The sequence below is a fragment of the Podarcis erhardii genome (genome assembly GCF_964252035.2).
Source record: "Podarcis erhardii genome assembly, chromosome: 17".
In the NCBI taxonomy this organism is placed as follows: Eukaryota; Metazoa; Chordata; class Lepidosauria; order Squamata; family Lacertidae; genus Podarcis; species Podarcis erhardii.
In genome coordinates, this window is record NC_138515.1 from 13,479,928 (window position 1) to 13,501,072 (window position 21,145).

Here is a 21,145-nt window from a genome sequence, read left to right on the forward strand (position 1 = left end):
GAGGGAGACCACTCTACTCTCTAATATTTCATGTCATTATGATGTCAGGTGATCGAGAGTTGGGTGTCCCAGCCAACTTGCTAGGGAGAAGAAACTTTCTAAGCAGAATTGGACTCCCTGCACATCAGTGGAGCCCCAGCCTCAGCCGCTGTGCTTACCTTCCCAGGGGCTGCCGCTGCCTCCACTACCACCATTGCTGCTTCTTCTTCTCGTGGGTAGGCAGAGTGAGCTCATCCGCTCCACTCTCTGTCCCACAGGAGCACCAGGGCGGCGACAGCGGCTGGAGGAAGTGGCCACACCGTGAAGCCGGAACCCACCGTGAAGCCGCGACTCCCAGCGATGGCGGCGGGAGGAAGAGGCTGAGTGGTGGCGGCTCTACCAATTAAACGCTGCACCTGGTTTACCTCAGTGCAGCGTGGGGATTTGCATCTCTGCTCCTCCACCTGCAGCTGCTGGGTGACCTTGGGCTTGTCACACTTCTCTGAAGTCTCTCAGGCCCACTCACCTCACAGAGTGTTTGTTATGGGGGAGGAATGGAAAGGAGAATGTTAGCCGCTTTGAGACTCCTTAGGGTAGTGATAAAGCAGGATATCAAATCCAAACTCCTCCTCCTCCTCCTTCTCTGTCAATCAAACACCACTGACAGTGGCAGAGCCACTGCCTCTCAGCCTCTTCCTCTCATTGCCATCGCTGGGAGTCTCGGCTTCGCAGCAGGTTCCAGCTTCATGACACTGGTCGGAATAATGAGCCTGGGGGGCCGCATCCAGCCCCCGGGCCTTAATTTGCTGACCCCTGGCCTAACCAATGCATTAAAGAAACTCAAACAAGCAAGCAAAAAATAATGATGATGCTGGGTGGTATTCAACTAAGTTTTACACAGAGTAGACCTATTGGCATGAATATAACTGAGTTAGGTCTATTAATCTCAGTGGGTCTATTCTGAGTAAATTTTAATTGAATGCCACCTTATGATCCTGCTGCATTGGCTTAGACTTGTCTAATCATAATTCAAAGAAAACTGGAATTTGTGTACTACGGTATGTTCAGGTCGAGCTGGAAAGTAAAACTAGACGGGCTTCAGAAATACTACTTCCTCTTCTCTCTCTCTCTTTTTTTAATTGGAAAGGATTTGAATTTGTAAAAGACTTTTTATTAAAAAAAAAAAGTCTGAGTACAAATCATGCCATGCAGTATTGCCAAAATAAACTTGGCACAACACATTTTCTTCCCGATTTTTTTATTTATTTTAGGTGTTGGCATGTACTGAATATTAATGGAGCACCACTTCCAATTGCTGGCATAATGTTTTCTTCCTAGAAACACTGGTGGTTGTTTTTAAACCACCAGAAACAAGTGTGCCGTTCACGGTCTTCAATTACGCTTGAACATAAGTGATTTTTAAAAACGACAACTTTTTTTTCTGGCGAGTTTATCTTGCAAAGTTGTAAAAAGGTTATTAAATTATGACTAATCCCTGACACTACAAATCATTTTCCTCTTGTCTTCCTAGTAATTCTGTTTTCTTTAATTAAATTTATTATGCATCCTGTATCACCAAATACATACACTGTCATCAATGTGTCAGTGAGAAACCAAACTATACTCAACAAGTTATAATGAAGAGAGGATCGCGCTCTGAAGAGCACAGCTAATAGGTGCCTGACTACCAGAATCCAAACAAATTTTGTGATTTTGGGGTAGCAGGGGGAGTCGGCAAAAACATTTAAACATTTGGCTGGCACCTGAAATCTGAATGACTGATATATGGGATGGGGATGGGGCACAGTGGTGGGGAACAGAATTTGAGTAAAGAAGATCAAGGAATCTTGGGTCAAATGAGCTCAGGCAGTAGGGCTGAGAAAGTCTACGAATTAGAAAATTTCAAAAGCAATTGAAAGTCCTGGACTAGATTCAATGTAAGTCCATTTTGTAGACTCATTGTAGCATAGTCTTTTTGTGTGCATCATCAAACCTTTCCACTTGGGAAATATCAATAAACTATGTTTCTGATAAGCTCTGTGAGCAGACTTGGCAGCCACAGGCAAGTACTATGCGTGGCATTGTGATTACTAAAATTGGAGCCCTTTTATGACCATAATAAACCAAGTTCAGTCATTGGCCTGAACATGAAAGGCAAGAGGCAGGCACAAAAAGAGGCATCTCTTTGAATACTGGTCCCACTCACTTAGTCTCCGACTGTCCCACGCTGCATCAGGAGGGTCTGAAGGGAGCTTTGATTCATGTCTGCTTGAATGAAGGTCGAACCCTATTATGATCAGGCACCATAATTACTTAGCCCCCTGCACAACTTTCCCACTCACTATGGAAAGATCCACTGCTCACTGGGATCCACTCACCCCATTTCAAGGTATTTTGCGAGGACTGGACTGAAAGGAGATGGAAGTGTCTGTTATCTAATAATAATTGTTCACATCCAATCATATTTTATGATATTGCCAAGGGCATGCTAAGCCAATACAGAGTAAACACAGTTCTCTGAGTTGGCCTCAGTGATGTTGTCATGTAGGCAAGTCTGATTGGCTGCATAAAATCATGAGTCTGTGAAGAGCCACACATGTAAACAACCCCCCCCCCCACCCGGAAACATTTTGGCCTTCCCACAATATGAAGTGTGCAGCCATGCAGCAAACCTTACAACAGCTGTCTTAATTTAAATTTCTTGGCCCTCTTCCTCTCCCCTACTTATATTTTCTTCTTCTGCCTGTCTTTATTCATCCTCATTCCCTTTGTTCTTCTTGCTGACACCATCTTCTTTCTTCTTCCCTCCCGTTTCCCATATTTTACTTTAGGATTTCTCTTTTCTACCTATCTTCAATAGGTTAAAAAAAAAAATCTTCCCAAAAATAATTAAAAAAGAAGAGAAACCATCAGACTGAACTCCACCCCCCACTCAACCCTGCTTTTCCCCTAACTGAACAGTTTCACCTTCCTTCTATCATCTCTCTTCTCATTGGTTTTAACCCCTTATGTTCAAGTTCATCCTCTCTTAGATTCTTCCTGTGTTATGTCTGCATGTCTACTTTAGAGTACACCTGAAGGCAGAGGCTATAGGTGTTTGATAACACACCTTTGATAAATAATACTTTATTTTTACAAAACAGCTGTCCTAGGTCCGATGGGACTCAGCCCATAGAAGTGGCCTGGTAAACTACCATATTGGCCTGAATATAAGCCTTACTTTTTTCTCCAAATTCTGACCATGAAAAGTTAAAGTGAGGCTTATATTCACAACCTTACAAAAACTGGCTTTTATGATATTGCTGCTGAAACAGACCTGGTAAAACAGAGCGGATGTGAGTGCCTGTGGAATTTTAAGAGAGCAGCTTATATTTGGGTAGTGTCTTTCTCTCTCCCCCCCACCCAATGAATTGTAAAGGTATGGCTTATATTCGGGTGCAGCTTATATTTGTGCCAATATGCTATGTGTGTACAGGAGCAACAGCATCAAAGTGACATCAGTAGCAGGAATGCTTCCTGCAGAATCAAATTTTCCTTTTCTAACCAAGCAAGAAGGCATGTTGGCTTTCGTAAACCAAGTTGGGTGCTTTTTGACCCAACATAGAAGTCATTGTTATAAATTGTGGAAGAGCTCAGAGTTTTGTTGGTGTTTCCGTCTGTCTCTGTGTGTAAATCAGCTTGGGTCACAAGTAAAAGATTGAGCAGTTCTTGATATTCCCTGCTCCATTTGCTGCTGCCAAGAGGTTAGGATGACAATAATGTGGAAGAAGGCTGGCTGCTTTCCACCACAAACATATAAACAAGCAACTGTTTGTAACGAAGCTTGGTTGTTGGAGCTAAATGAATAATTGTGTGCATTTATTTGTATTAATCTCAGCAGAATGCCCTTCACCTTTACACTTCATAAATATAGAAGGGGGTGCTGCTGTTGCTGCTGTACACAACTAGTTTCTTGGTGCATCAGGGCCAGGTTTTCCCATAATCGATCGGCGTGCTTTTTCTTGTGCAAATGCTTTTCCTTCTTCCAAAATGGCAGGGTTTTTTCCACCATCAATGAATCCTAATGCTGTAAAGCTGTACCCTTGCCCTCCCCCCCCCCAATTAGTGACCACACACGAATGGCTTTAGAGCCTTGATTCAAAACACTAATGCAATAAAACTGATTTGAGTTTCAGGGAGCAAGGGTTCTTCATGAAAGAAACGTTTTAGTGTATTCTCTCAAAGAGGGCCTGGTTTACTTATCTCACCACTGCATACCAAGTGATGGATGACCCAACTTCTGGGCGACCACAATGTGTGACCTCTCACTGCTGGACCTCCCGAGTTGTCCTTTTAGTTTTCAATTATTTATCTAGATTGGGTTAGTGAGTCTGGCTGTTAAGCAGAAAGTTGGTGGTTCAAGCTCACCCAGGGACTGCTGTGGGCAAGATTCCTGCATGGCAGGGGGTTGGACTAGATGTCCCTTGTGGCCCCAACTCTATGATGCTATCATCACAGGATCACAGAATTATAGAGTTGGAAGGGACCACCAGGATTATCTGGTACAACCAGATCTGCAATGCAAGATCCCACCTTTATATTACCAAATACCAGATCCCTGCTACATACACCACAGATTAAAAGTACCCTTTTTATATGCCTGATGTCACCATTTGGTTTCAAATAAACAATGCCCTTGTTCACTTTTTATCATGTACAGTAGCTGTGCATCGTAGGCAGGGGATGAACGGACTGTGATTGGGACCTTGTTGCTCTCTAGATGACATTTGGCCTCAACCCCCATCATCCCTGATTGTTGGACATGCTGGATGGTACTCAAGGAATTTGGAGAACAACAATATATTTAGCTCTGCAGCTTCCCAATCCCTGCTTTATAACATATGTAAACAGGGTTATGTATGGATGCAGACATGTTGCAGATGGGTTGGAACAAAGTTGCCCTTGGGATATATAGCAAGCTTCTTTGTTGTTGTTGCCCATTAATGAATTATTCCCTCTGTTTGTCTTTTCTTCTTCTTCTTCTTCTTCTTCTTCTTCTTCTTCTTCTTCTTCTTCTTCTTCTTCGACCTAGTTGTTGCTTTCACTATATAAAGCTTAAGAAAATTTCATGCCATTCGTTGTTTTGTGGAACTCCCCCTTTTTTTTTTTTTTTTTAGTAAAAATGCTTACTGTTTTGAGGCATCATCTCAGCCCCCTTTTACCTGTTCTCAGACAGAAAGGGCATTGGAGTCCGTCCGTCCCCCCATCACATTCACATTATTTAACCTTGCAGCGATTTATTGCACATTTGCAGGATTGGAATAGTACGCAAAGATGTTTGTGTGCAAGAATGTGATAGCTATGAGATTCGCGTTTGCCCAGTTTATCTTTCTGTCTTACAGTTTGGATGGTGGAAAAATTAAAGGAACAATGTCAACATCCTTTTAACAGGGGACTGAGACCTGTGGGTATAGGGTGGTATAATTATTATTATTAATCTTACATCTCCTTGGAGGCAGTTTAGCAGGGTAAAGAGACTCCAATGAGGAAGACATACAGGCTTCTCTGCTCATGTGAAGTTTGCCGGATTTCATCCATCTGACAACTTTACTAGATGGCTATATTTCTGAAAGCTCCTTGCAGTGACCTTTATCTTGCAATGGGTGATAGATAGTTGGATGAATAATGATACAGTGGTACCTTGGGATGTGAACAGGATCCGTTCCACGCCACTACCACACATGTGCGTGACGTCATTTTGAGTGTCTGCGCATGCGCGAGCGGCGAAACCTGCACAGAGTAACACGCTCCGTTACTTCTAGGTTGCCGCAGAGCGCAACTCGAACGCGCTCGACCCGAAGTGCATTCAACTCGAGGTATGACTGTACTGTAGTTAGATCGGAAGGAAGAGAAAGTTCCAACGGAGGAAGAATTGATAACAAAGATGATAGACTATGCTGAAATGGCAGAGATGACTGGGCAGATCAGTGACCAAGATGAAGAAAAGTTTGTACAAGACTGGGAAAAAATATAGATTACCTTAAATTTAATTGTAAAGAGTTAGAAACATTAGCAGGATTGATATAGCATCTATGAAGTACCATGTATTAAGGTTATTAAATGGACTTGAGATTGAATGGGAAAGATAAGATGTGTACAAGAGGGAGAAGTGGAAACCAGGGGTGGTGTGGGGGAAAGTCCAAAAGGGACAAATAATTAATTAGTTTTAATTTGTGTTATGTTGGAAATTTCAAATATTTTTCTAGAAAAAAAGATAAATACTGTAGATAGATAGAGTGGAAATAATACAACATGAGACACACATCTGTATGTAAAAATCCCAGCCCAAAAGAATACAAGAGGAGACAAAATATTTGCATATTTGTAGCAATACAGCTTCATATCTTTGGACTGGAAGCACTCATTCAGAACCAGTGGCAAATGTATTTATAATGCTGCTCTATTTTGGGGGAGAGGGGGGAGAATTAAGAATGAAAAAAGCATACTTATAGGTTTTGAGCTCAAGCAAGCAAATGTATTTGATAAATACTGTATGTGCACATAAGAACAGTTAAAGGATACTGTCAGGGCTCCCTCTAGGTCCCAGCTCACAGAGGACCAACGCCAGGCTGATATTATGTACAAAAGTCTTTATTGAAGCATAATTTCCATTTTAAAGCCAGAGCGTGCAACCCTACGTCTAGACTCTAGACAGGCGAAGTCCCCTCTGAGTCACTGCCCCTTCCGCACCAGTTTAAGATCCTAGCCCGGCTCCACCTCCTGCGCTGTTCCTTCCTCCTCTGGGTCCTTCTGCCCCCTGGGGTTTCCTCCCTCCTGGACTCTTCTGACGCTGACCCCCCTGATTCTTGCCCTTCCTTCCGGCGGGCTTTGGGACCTGGCTCCCTATCCGGGCTACCTGCTGTGCCGCTCGCCTGTACATTTGAACTTGGCGCGCGCGCCCAGCCGGTGACTTTCCTCTTGACCGTCTCCCCGCTCTCCGATGGAGGCGTGGCCAATCCTGACTCATCTCCTCCCTCTGGTGGTGGGAAGACTGGTCCTGATGCCTGGGACTCCCCCCCCCCACTACGCTCTGGTGGGGACGCTGGTCCTGATTTCCAACTGCTGCTCAGGGAGTCCCCGCTGGCCCCTTCCTTCTGGGGTTTCCCCCTTGGCACCCCCCTTGCCCTGGCCATCGGCGCTCCTCTCTGTGAATCTTCCGATTCGCTGGAGAGACTCGTGGACTCTCTCTGACCACTGTCACTGCCTACACCCCCCTCGTATTCCTCCTCCTCACTCTCCATTTGCTCCTTCCCCTGTGTCTCTGCTCCTGAACCCCTGACAGATACGTTCCCCAAAAATAATGTATTCCTTTAGAATTGTTGTAGATTTTCATAATATTTCCTCCCACAAATATTTATATTGTAACTTACATCAAAAGGGCAGCTGTGGTTCTTGACTGAGTGTACCTATGCACCATATATATTTATATAAGAAGTGAGTCTACTGTAATTACCAGTTTGCAGAACGAATTCCTACAGGGTTTGTACTCTCCCCATTAGTAAAAGAGATAAGTTGAAATGTATTAAAATTTCACTGTACAACTGGGAGTTTTTGTTCACAGTAAATGTGTTAATGTTTCTTCATTGCTTGACTGTTTGTGTTTAAATGTAGGCAGCATGCCCAACAGGGACAAAATTATAGGATAAAACTATGTATAAAAGAAAATCCTTTAGAGAGAACCAATAAGGGTTATTTTTAATAAGCAGTTACACATAATAACATTCTGCTCTGACCATGGAGTAAAGTTTTAACTGTCTCTTTCGCAATTACTGGAATCGCATTCTCTTTCTTGTCAAAGTTTGGAAGACAGGAACAATGTCAATTTCTAATGTACCTCGTTAGCAAAAATATTATTGCTTGGCTTTTCCACAGTCTGCCAAATTAATAAGGAAGCACTTAACAATAATACTAATAAGATAATAAGGGAGCGCTTAAAATGGTATATTAATTATCAAAATTTAGTGATCAAAAAGTCCATTTTTTGGAGGGGGTCAGAAATAAGAGAAATCCATTAATCTCGATACAGTGTAATTTATGGATTTAAGGCACTTTGCAGAGTCTTTCAACTTTAATCTTTCTAAAGTGTTGGGAAATGTTTGGGGTGTTAGGAGTTAATGTTTACGGTGCTAGGCTCTCCAGCCCATCTTCCCAAGACAATTTTTTTATCCATACATTTATACCATATTGCATTTGTGGCAGTGAAGCTTCTGACATTTTTTGAGCCAGAGTGAGTCAAGGAATGGACATTTTGATGACCAAGAGAGAGAGAAAAAATTCAGCGCAAGGATTTTCCTAGTCCAGGTTAATTATTTGCGTTACTAGGATTCAGTTAAAAAACCAACCAAAAAGTGATATTGAGGAACATCTTTGGAAAAGTGCATTTGGAGAGAAAATACATTTAGAAATGCTTATTTTGTTGGAGGAGGTATTGAATAATATATGTCTAAACACAAAGTTATGAATATGAAATGATGTAGAGCAGAAATAGACTGAATCACCCATCCCTCCTCATTTAAACCCAGGTCTTCCAGGTCAAAGCCCCATTTGACCACACCAGCTAATTGCTGCTCCATCTTTTATGCAGTAATCATGTTTGGCAATGTACAGTATGGTTACCTAATGTTTCGTGCTGTAAAACATGCGTACTGTGGAGTGCAAATGGGCAGCCCAAACATGCAGTGCGCATAGGAAAAGGAGGCTCATCTTACTGTGCCACACAATAGCGTCTTCCATTGTATTTTGCTACCTGTGTGTAGCCTATTATTTCAGCAAAGCAAGTGGTCTTTTGTGTGTGTGTGAATAGAGAGCTCCAGATTAGGTTTTTGTCATGTTTCTGCAACAAATAGAAAGAGCAACTGTTATATTTTTAACGTAGGTTTGCTGAATCAGTGCACATAAGAAGAATACTCCTGGATCCGACTAATGCCCCATTTATTTCAGCATCCTGTTCTCACAGGGAAAGTAGTTCATTGTCGTCATGACCAGAAGCAGGGCTCACCCCCCTCCTAGCCGTTATTCTCCAGAACTCAGTTCTGGAACCTCTCAGGTGGGCGCTATTTCCATCATAAGACAGGGGCCTCTTTCTCTAGAAAAACAGCACTGGCTAGAAGTCATTGAAAGCCATCCAAATTGATGAAAATCACTACAGGTTGTGGAAACAGGTTCCATAGTGTAACTGTGTGAAGTAGTATCTCCTTTTATTGGTCCTGAATCTTCTAGCAATCGGTTTACTTGGATGGGTCCTAATTATACTATTACAAAAAGACTATCCACTTTCTCTGCACCATAGGTAAAGGTAAAGGGACCCCTGACCATTAGGTCCAGTCATGACTGACTCTGGGGTTGCGGCGCTCATCTCACTCTATAGGCCGAGGGAGCCGGCGTTTGTCCGCAAACAGCTTCTGGGTCATGTGGCCAGCATGACTAAGTCGCTTCTGGCGAACCAGAGCAGCGCACGGAAACGCCGTTTACCTTCCCACCGGAGCGGTACCTATTTATCTACTTGCACTTTGACGTGCTTTCAAACTGCTAGGTTGGCAGGAGCTGAGACTGAGCAACAGGAGCTCACCCTGTTTCGGGGATTCGAACTGCCGACCTTCTGATCAGCAATTCCTAGGCTCGGTGGTTTAACCCACAGCGCCACCTGCGTCCCTGCACCATACATATTTTTATATGCCTATAGCGTGTTCCCTGACCCGCCTTTCTGCTCCCTAAAACTCCAAGTATTGTAACCTTTCCTCGCAAGATAATTGCTTGAGCCCCTTCATCATTTTTGTTGCTCTTCTCTGACCTTTTCCACCTCTACAAGTTGAAGTCAACAGAACTGTGCAGAAGTATTCCAAGTGCAGTCTCACTATAGTTTTGTATAACAGTCCGTTTTACTTTCAGCCCCATTCCTAATAATCCCTAACATGGATTTCAGCATTTTCCCAACTGCTGAGCACTTGATTCTCTCTTAGAACATTTCCCAGAAATAACTGCATGGGGTGTTTTTGTTTTTTCCCCTGAGTCTGACTACAGGGCTTCTTAGTACTGATAGAGGATTTCAAATGGCATTTTATCTTTCCCTTTCTTCTACTCCCCAGTGTCATTTTCATTTCCTTGCTTCTCCCCGAAGAACAGTTGTGCATGGTTTTGTAAAACATTTCTCTGCTACATGTTTTCCCACACTGAAAGTACCTTTGTTATCTCATCAGCTGTCTTACGTGTTGTTAGTATTCTTGCCATCATATCATATTAGTATTGTTTTCATGAATGCCACAGAGAAATATAATGATATTAGCACCTTTCAAATTGTATTAGTGAAAATAAATACAAGTCAGAAACAATACTAATATAATATGATGTAAAACTACTGATATAGCACTAAGATGCACTGAACCCCTCACAAGGTATATCTGACTGATACCGGGAAGCAAGGGATGTAGCAAGGCTCAGGAGTATTTAGCAGTGCTGAAATGCAGGGTAAAGAATTATATTGTTCTACTTAAGGAGCCTCTAAAATCAGGACAGCACTTCCTTGGGTTGCTTCCAAGCCTGATGAGGAACATTTGAGGGAGCTGGGTATGTTTAGCATGGAAAAGAGGAGACTGAGATATGATCGCCATCTTCGAATATCTTTAAAGGGCTGTCACACGAAGGTTGGAACAAGCTTGTTTTCTCCTGCTCCAGAACGGTAGGACCTGAACCAATGGATTCAAGTTACAAGAAGGGAGATTCCGAATAAACATTGGGAAGAACTTTCTGAGAGTAAGAGCAGTTAGACAGCAGAATGGTCTCTCTCGGAAGATGGTGGAATCTTCTTCACTGGAAGTTTTAAAGCAGAGGTTGGGTGGCCATCTGTCATGGATGCTGTGGCACTCACACAGGGTCCCCGGATGTTTAACGGTCTATTGATCCCTGTGCCACCACTGTGCTCGCTTCCCTGCTGCCACCAACCAGTTACTCTCTGGTAAAACACTGAGTCCAGACAGTTGTTAAAAGTGAACCAAAAAACCCAAGTTTATTTTACAAACATTAACAAGTTTATGGTTTCTCAAATAATATTCTGATACTCAGATAATATATCTTACTTTAGTTTCTTTACCAGCGTATACCTTCCTAATACCTTCTGACTGATTATCTCAACTGTTTGACTGACTCCTCTTAACAGATTCTCTCACTCTCTCACACCAGACTAGCCCAATCCACAGACTTATCTTCTCTGTCTCTTCTAACTCCAGACTGTCTTCTCCACCCTAACTCTAATTCTCCCCCCCCCCAATACCTCTGTGCTTAAACCTTATACACAGTTAACTCTGCCCCCTGGGTTCCCATTGGTTAGTCATTTTACAATTAGTTAACCCTTTCCCTATGAACCCAGTATGATGTCACACACCTAGCAGGGCAAATGCCACAGATGCTTTAGCTGAGATTCCTGCATTGCCTTAGGGTCCCTTCCAGCTCTACAGTTCTATGATTCTATGAAATGTGTGCCTTCAAAGTATGGTTTAAAAACGTGCAAAGTTAATTTGCTCGTATTCCAGAATTAAATTGTACGGAGCTGTGTAAAATCCCAACACTCTGAATGTCCGTGAACCATAATTCCATCCCAGGCACAGAGATAGTGTGTAGTTCAGGACCTTCGCGTTTCCAAGGTCAAGGATTGTGTTTCAGGAGTTTACACATGCACTGTACTTGCCCACTCAGTCAGTTGCTGAATTTAAAAGGTGTTTGCCTGGTGTGCAAACATGGTCGTTTTTATCTCAGATTAATAACAGGGTAACCGTAGCCCACCAAACTGTGGGAGGCAGTGGAAGACAGGAGTGCCTGGTGTGCTCTGGTCCATGGGGTCACAAAGAGTCGGACACAACTAAACGACTAAACAACAACAACCACCGCAGTAACAACAACAACAACAACAACAACAACCGTAGTCCAACCAAAGGGAATGGCTCTACCTCCCTCTCACAGACTTTGCTCGCTTGCCTTTCTGAATTCCCTCTCTCCAGGCTTCTGTGGCTAAACTCCTCCCCACTTCCACTAGGATTATGCAATGAAATCCCACTTGGATTAAACAAAATACTGTCTCCCAAATCAAAATCTATCTATGGGAGTTTCCTTGTTTTGTATTTTGTATCAGCAGTTGGAATAAATGACCTTTGTGTGACCTCCAGTTATAGGACTCTTATTATTATCTATTGCTTTTCAAACAATTGATATCAGGCTCATTTTATCAATTCTTCCTTTCCTCCCATACTACAGCACAAACTAGAGTAATTTCATCAACAGTCGTATCAGTACATCAATTCTTCTCCCTGCCACCACCAGCATTTCAATCAGTTAATACTGAATTGATTTGTTCATTCTCAGGCCACCAGGCCTCCCCTCCCCGCTGCCCCCGTTATTGAAAAGCTACCATTACCACTAATGCTAACATATTGTAATATGATATCGAACAGCATTTCTAAACCCTTGAGTTAGACCCAAAGATAGGAAGCACTGCTAAAAAACCTTAATGCTTAATGAAATCACAGGGCTTATTTTAGATTGTCTCCTTGTCTTTAAACACGATTTTAGTGGAAATAGGGTTTTTAAAGGTAAAGTGGATCTGCCATATAACTAGCATAGGGATGGATTTAGATGGAATTATGACTTTCCATTGATATTATAAGGGTTCCTTGGAGACATTTATAATCTTACTGGAAATGCAAGAAACACTGTGTCAGGTCTATGTCTAGAAAACTTATTTGATGTTCTAACTACTTGTGGATTATTTACATGGCAGAACCTAATGCTTCTTGGGGGCCCTGGCTTATTGCACCCTGAATCTGCCTTCACATTCCACTTGTAGTACATCTATACATTTCCTCCGTAATATCTCCTTGGGTGGTGGTAGTGTTTAGTTTCTCTCTCCCAGTCTGAGTCAGCAAAAAAAGATCTTGTGTTTTACTCTTAAGTGAATGCAGGCTGGTTATGCAGGTGGGATTTATTTATATTGGTAGTAAATCTCATTACAATGCTCCTCGGCGGTCATAGCTAATCTTTCTAAATTTGTTTGACAGTTCTCTTTTAATATCTTCCATAATGGCGACTTTTAACGCTTCTACACTTGATTCCCACATCTAATCACCTGGACTGTGATCCAGTTTTTGAACCTCGCCATGGTGATTCTGCTCACAGCCCTTGGTTTGTTCCCTAGCTAAGCCCAGAGATGAGATAGAGACCATTTTCTCAAATCTGCCTCTAGTGGGCTATACCCTTTTATTTGTGTGTGAAGTACAGTGGTACCTCAGGTTAAGTACTTAATTCGTTCCGGAGGTCCGTACTTCACCTGAAACTGTTCTTAACCTGAAGCACCACTTTAGCTAATGGGGCCTCCCGCTGCCGCTGTGCTGCCGGAGCACAATTTCTGTTCTCACCCTGAAGCAAAGTTCCTAACCTGAAGCACTATTTCTGGGTTAGCGGAGTCTGTAACCTGAAGCATATGTAACCTGAAGCGTATGTAACCTGAGGTACCACTGTAATGTAATTTAGGCTGCACCTATACTTTGGGGGCCCAAAGGTTTTCCCATCATCTACCAAAGCTATATACAGTGAGTGCTTTTAAAAAAATAAATTCTGTCTTGGAAGCCCATCTTGAAATTGTGTGTGTGTGTGTGTGTGTGTGTGTGTGTGTGTGTGTGTAACAACTTCTCAGTGCCCCCTTTTTTTACAGCTTTTAAAAACCAATTCAAGAAATCAAATCAAATACTGCATCACGTTACAAAAGGTCATTTGAGATTTTCATTTTCAACTCAGTTCAGTTTTGCCAGGCTACTACTTGTTAGAAATCTGTAGCCTGTCCTCAACCCAATTTCTTATGGATGGCAATTAGGAGGGGGTGGGAATTAGGGCAAAAGACAGGAAAAATGGTGGCAGAACAGAGGGGGAAAACAAGGCGCCTCCAGCCTACTTTGGGGTCAAGGCCTGAGCATTTGGGCTATGACCATAGCTGCCAACTTTTCCCTTTTTAAAAGGGAAATTCCCTTATTCTGAATAGGATTCCTCACAAGAAAAGGGAAAAGTTGACAGCTATGGCTATGACTCCACACAGAACTAGCCTAGGACTCACCCACTGTTGACATGTGGACTTTGACAAGAAAAAGTTACCTTACCCCCACTGTCGAAGCAAGATACAAGCTCCTGCTGTGCTAAATACATTCTCTCATCCCATTTTTAAAAGTTTTTAAAATTGTTACTTATATTTTACAGGTGATACAGAACATGCTGGAAATTGCCATTCTCCTAGCCCCCTCTCCCTCTGATGCCAATTTTATCAACAAGTTTCTGTTTACCAAATAATAACTCTCTAGTTTTCATAATTGTTTCTGTTCATTTGGAACACTTTCTTTTTTGGGTAAACACAGGGACCCGATATAATTGTTCCCCTGGATAATGTTAATCAAAGATGGCGCATCTCGTTGGTGATTGGATGGTCCGTAGCAAAAATTATGCATCTTAAAGTTTGGGGGAGGGGCAAATTCGCCCTGTCATTACTGTCATTTGGGTTCAAATACACTTGACATTTAATTGACTGGTTTTTGGCCGTGTTAAAGAATGGTGATGCTAAGGTTATGTTAGCATTGGACTGTTTGTTTTAGAATTATTGTTACATTTCACCATGAAGAGCTATGTCAATGTTTACATAAGAAAAGTGGTTCTTAGTCACCATACTTATTTGGAAATAGATGATAAAAAAATCAATGAAACAGATGCGCAAGTAAATGTATTTAGGATCAGGATGCAAGTGATTACAGTAATTTCCTGTCATTCACCTTGCAACCTTATAGCATTTTCAGATGTTATATAATTTATTGTTGAAACCTGATATAAGGTGATTGAGATGTCTTAAATGTTGACCTGAAATCTCCTGGAATGTTTGTTCTTGTGAACAATGTGAATGAAACACAAATGAAGGAAAAAGCCCCCCCCCCCCGTTTAATAATTTTAAACATAGCTGAATGAGTAATTTGGAATTCAGATAATAAACTGTAAAATTGAACTAAAAACACCAAACTGCATTTCAGTCTGAATCTAATTTCAACCGAATGATCTTTTTAAAAACAAAAAACGAAAGAAAGAGGGGAGAGGTGGAGTATGTTGAAAATTATTCTGAACTTTCAATATAGAGATAATTTAGCAAGGCTCACAGTTGTAACAGGGTGATATTGCTGCTCCCGCTTGTAAGATAAACATCAGGAAACTGAAATATATGCTAAAAACTGAATTTGAAAGAAAGCATTTGTTAGTAGAAGGAGCTGCACTTCGTAATGCTTTCTGCCCTTTTGCAGTTGCAATTAATTACTGAGTTCATTAATTAATGAACATATTAGAGAAAGACACCATTACTGACTAGGGGAGATCTGATATATTACTGGGTCAATAAAGTATTGAACACAGAGAGACCTTTCGGTAGAACCCTCCCTGCTTCGTCTGGTCACTCGCAATCACATATATTATTCTTGCCTACTCAGCAATTTCGTGGGTGCCCTTATATTTCATATTTCTAATTCCTTTAATTACCGTTAGGTACAACGATGTTTTACAACCTTGCTAATGAACAGTTGGTCGGTTGACGTTGGTTGATAAACTCTTAACTGTCAGGTGCAATACAACAAACTCACCATGCCGCCCCCCCGCCCCCCGCTTGTGCTTGCATCCAGCAATACTTTTTAGAGTCTGATACGAAGCAGCAGCTGAAGAGAGAAAAGCAAAAGGCATGTAGAAATATACCATTGTCGGAAATCATGTAAGAAAAAGCAGTCAGATTTTAATCGGAGAACAACCGAAAAAATTAATCAAACATGATCTATGCATTTGCAAATAACCCCTGTTTTGAGCTTATTTGCTCACAGGAATGCCACATTTATTTGAATGGGGCTGGTAATATCCCGCAAGGACATGAGCTGTGAGATATGTGGGGCACTATGCATGTACAAGAGGGCTTTACTTACTGCCTGCCTCTGCTACCCAAATGCTGGTCTTGAACTCCTGTGGACTAAACGGAGTGGGCTTAGCTGTGTCAGAGGGTTGCAGTTTAGCAAAGCCAACAATATGCAACAGGCCAGGAAAACTTCTCCTGGCCTATAACTTTAATTAATAAACAGTGTGACGCAAACTATCTATACTTGGAGGTAGATCTCTCCCAAGTGCAGTGGAATGCCTGAGTGAGTAGGTGTATATATAAAAGATTGCAGCTAAAACCACTGTTTCAAGACAATGGTGGTTATTTCCTATAATGTGGCGATTTGCATTTCAATAAATCAGTTGCTGCTGCATTCGGGGAATTCTGATGTTCTTGCAAGTGCAGGTACCAAATCTCCTTCCTCTGACCCTAAAGTAATCACTGGTTGCATCTAAATTGGTAGAGTGATCATTTCCTGGCATTTCCAGTAGTTACAGTACATTGTTAATGTGTGAATGATGAATATAATACCCTCCATTTCAAAAATATGTGTGCAAATTAAGCTTAAATGCATGCCATAAATTTACTACTAGTAGTTTAGGGAGCACAGGTCATCTATAGAACTATTTAAAAACTGAGGTCTTGGCCTAAAAAGAGAGCGCCTTGGTCATTATTTATGTATTTGATTATAGTTTAAAGAAATTATCCATCTTTCCCTTCCAAAGTAATATTTCTTTTCATACCATATGTGTTTCAATCTTACCTACTTATAGTTCATTTTCAGGTGGTGGGGGACATGTTTCTAAATAGCACATCAAATTGTCAAAAGTTGAACAGCTGTGCCTTGTACAAGTGATGCAGCAAATGAAACTTGCTGTATGGTTCCTGAATCAATTCTCTTCTCTATCTCCATCATTGTATTGCTGCTTAGGGAACACATGGAGTCAGTGGCCATTCTGATGCTTAACTGAATGAAATATTTCACAAGTTTCCGAAAAAGAAACTTGAGAACTTTTTTTCTTCTTCAATGGAGTGGAGAGACCTTTGCTCCGTATTTATGTATATTTAAGTATGTACTTCATTCTTAGTTACAACAAAAATGACATGTTACAGTGTTAAGAGATAACTAGTTTTTAAAAAAACCCCATCCTTTGGGCATTTGGAAAGCTGAAATTTGTATAACACACACATTGTCTTCTACACTTATAAACCAAATGGGGACTTCGGTCTACATTATTTAAGTGTGTTTATTCATTTTCACAATGGTGATGGCTTAATGCATCCTATAATTGGAATTGTTCTGTGACAACAAAAAAGTTATTGTTTATGACAGCCCCCTTCCCCTGAGATGAAAACAAAGCAAGCCATTTCATGTCAATTTTTGTTTTACATTTTGTTATATGTGCAGTAGGGAAATGAAAATGACAAATATTCTGAAAGCATATATTTAAAGATTATTTTAAAAAACAAAACAAAACAAAACAATGCTGCATATTTCTCTGATAATAGCCAAGATTCCAAATAGTGTTCTGAATATGTGTTGAGATCTGATACAGTGCAGAATGGGAAACTTGTGGCTCCCCAGATATTGTTATCTCTGACCATTGGCCATGCTAGGGCTCATGATGGTTGGAGTCAAAACAACACCTGCAGGTTCCAGAGCCCTGGTGTAGTGGCTAAGAAGGTTAACTATTCTGAACCTGGAAGTTCAAATCTCATCTGAATCTTGAATTTTGCCAAATCGTCTGCTCTTATGCTTTTAAGCTTCTTCCAGGTGATATAGGATGACAGTTCTGACCTCCCTCCCTATGGGGTGTGATGTAAGCAGTACATGTTAAGATAATGCACATGAAGGCCCTTAGACATGCAGCAAGTTATAAAAATTCTACTTCTTATGTGATTATTCATCTAGTAAGATGTTTATAGAAGTTGGTTTTCCTTTTCTCCTTCCAGGCCATACGCTGCACACTGGTAAATTGCACGTGTGAATGTTTCCAACCGGGGAAGATAAACTTGAGAACCTGCGATCAGTGTAAACATGGATGGGTGGCACATGGTAAGAACTACTTTCCTTTCTGTTTCTCCTTGTCATGTTTACCTCAATGTGTGCATATAAAATATCAATTGCTTAATTACTTTTACATATTGACACCTACATACCCGTTGTAAGTTTATCTGACATCAGAAGAAGTGCGCTATGGCATATGCATGCTTGCTTTGTGCTCTGTAGACAACAGAACAGCGGAGGTTCCTGTAGTTCCAACACATGGCATTGAATGACAGTGGAAGAAATGAGTATTGTGCAGCGTGCATTCAAAATAGCATATTCTAGCCTATTTCGATTCTCACAATTGAGTAGTTCAACAAGATATTTAGATCTAGGGCCAGCCCGACACATTTTGGTACCTGAGGCAGAATCTTTCCATGTCTTTCACCACAATATTGTTTAGACTCAAAACTGAACTCAAAGCTGAAGCTGTGTCAAAGCAGACTGTTGAAATTTGCTACTGAGGTTGCACTAAGAGATCAGTTGTGCATAGGATAGCAGTTGTGTCAAGCTAATAGTTCCAGCTGTCTTGAAAGAGGAAGTGGTGGTGTGGCTGTTGCTATGGAAACCTGCCTTGCAACCTGAAGGTCTTAATAACCATTCGCCAGTTGCTAACATTCCTTTCCTGGGCATGGTATTTAAGCGTGTGGTTGCCATGCAACTCCAGGCAATCTTAATGAGATGAGTTTTCCAGATCCTTGTCAGTCATGCTTCAGGGCTGTTTCTGGCACTGATGGATGACTTTTGCCCTTTCTTGTGATGAGGCAGAGCAATGCTTTTAAAATCATTACCATGTGGGTAGTCCTCAGTATGAGTACTGGAAACAAGCTGAAAGCTGCATGCGTTAAATATATATTTTATTAGCTGGAGCTAGACTAAGCTAGTTGAACTTTCCTCCCATTGACGTCACGGTTAACTTATCCTACTGATTTCAGCAGAATCTAAGTTATTCTGAACTTAAATTCTAGAGCATGGAGTTGGATCTAGAATAACTCATGTTCCCTGCCTCTTGGCAAAGACTTGGCCTTAATCTGAATTTATAGTAAGTGCAGTCCATGTCAGCTCCCCATTGTTCCATGGGGGGGAATATATTAATTTAAACCACCGTGCCTTAGATTATCTCATGGTAGGACCATATTTGTTTATACTACAATTGTGCTTGGAGCTCACATTGCACATAAGAAGCAACCAGTACGCCAGAGTTTGGTGGAAATTCAAACATACCAGAGTCTGTCTTTCAAAGCCTGGATAGCAGAAAGAAGGTGGTATATTCTGAACTGGTTGAGTGAAAATCTTGATGGTGGTTCACCCTCATAAGAGGTGGCACAATGACCTAGATAATCTATAACTCAGGGCATGAGCTGGAAGGTATGTTTTGCTTTACTCTTTACACAGCTCTAACTTGTGGGGGTGGGTGGGTAGGGGGTAGGATCCCCCACCACAGCGCCCCCATTAGTCAGAAATCCACCTGGCAACTAACATTCCTGGCAATGTTACTTTCACTATCCAGCCTGTATTATTATGTACTTCACTCTAAGTGATTCTTGTACCCCCCCCCTTTGCTGAATCATCAAATATATTTTTAAAGTCTGGTTTTAAGGATAGGGTGGAGGAAGAATAGGATTTCACTGGAAGAGCGGTTGAGTGCCTATCCTTTATCTATTTTGTTTATCACCTCCGTCACTTTCAAAAGGTTACAATCCTCTAGGATCTCAGGGTGCTGTACATGGGGTGTTGCGAACTTTGTTTATTTGATATCTTACCCACCCTTCACCATGAGGTCCCAGGACAGGATTACAGCATTTTAAAAATACATTGTTAGAATCAGCCAAACCACAGTCAAGAGAATAGGGTGGGTCCATCTACATATATGGTGTCAAAGGCAGGGGTAAATAAGTGTGTCCACAGGTTAGGGGCTGCCACAGAGAATGCCATCTCCCCGGCTGCCACCCCCTGAATTTTGTAGACTAGTGGTACTGCTAAGAGGGCCCCCTCTGCTGATCTTTGTACCTGAGAGGTTCCAAAGGAAAGGGGATGGTATTTCAGATATTTGGGGTCTAAGTAATTTAGGGCTTTAAACACACCTTTGGGTCTGGAAACCAACACAGCTGTATTAAACAAGACTTATGTGAGTTTTAAATGGAACCCCAACTTTAGATCACATTCTCCTCCTCCTCCTCCTCCTCCTCCTCCTCTTCCTTCTCCTTCTCCTTCTCCTTCTTCTTTGTATGCCTCCCTTCATCTGTAGCTCAGTTAGGCAGAGTGAATGTGATGTGGCCAGCCCAGAAGCTGAACAGGTATTTCAAACCTGCAGTTCCCTAGTCCAAAAGATCACCAACATCCCTTTGCTCTCCCCTAGAAATCAGCGGGACTTAAATTTGTATGAATCATGCCCACTATGCCACAAGTTTATGTTATTCTATCTTGTCAGGCCCAAGCACTACATGGCACTGGTTTTGCCTCACTTGAATATAAAGTTTGTTGCAAAACCATGGTCTTCAGTGCTGTCAGAGTAAGACTGGTTGGCAAATTTTACGTGCTTGCTTGTTATTCATTTGAAGGACCCTTTGTGAGAGGAAGGAAAGGAGAGATCTCACAGGGTGAGAGGCTGTGAGAAGAGAGGGAGGCTCCCAGGCAAGTTAGGAAGGCTCATCTTTTATTCCTGTATGACACTTGTAATGTGAAATGAATTTTGGTAACTACGATTATATAATAGATGGATAATGGGAAAAGATGCGGAAAAGATTACTATTATTATTATTATCATTATTATTATTATTATTTGGAAATGGAACCCATGAAGGGAGGGGAGGATGTCCAAAGGTTCGAAATAACCTTTTTATTTTCATGTTTTGGAGTAGTTAAAGTTACTATGTATAAATTCATGTAAAACCAATATTTTAAAAATCTTATTAAAAAAAGTTAAGATACAGCTTTGAGAGAGTATTTTGTATTTTTAATTCTGTTTTCCATTCTTTTAGTTTTTCTCTTTTTATAGTTCTTTGAAGATTAGTTCATCTTTTATTGTACCATGATTTTTTTTAAAAAAAAACACCAATTATTTTCACCAGCAGTAGCTGGTCTTATCTCATTGCTGATCAGAAAAAAATAGCTTAGTCAGATATTTTAAAGTCCCAAATGTGCAAAATTTGAAA

General features: G+C 41.3%; 1 protein-coding gene across 11 annotated transcripts in view; it reads left to right on the forward strand.

Moving 5' to 3' along the window:
• BNC2 (basonuclin zinc finger protein 2) overlaps positions 1–21,145 on the forward strand; it is a 409,624-nt gene that overhangs the window by 246,141 nt on the left and 142,338 nt on the right. For 10 of the 11 annotated variants that reach the window (XM_081844841.1, XM_081844845.1, XM_081844842.1 and 7 more), the window contains one exon: positions 17,897–17,999. In XM_081844841.1, coding sequence (XP_081700967.1) covers positions 17,897–17,999 — 103 coding nt within the window. Of the gene's footprint in view, positions 1–12,941; positions 12,979–17,896; positions 18,000–21,145 lie in introns of those variants that run through there. The other variant, XM_081844844.1, reaches the window with a different exon arrangement.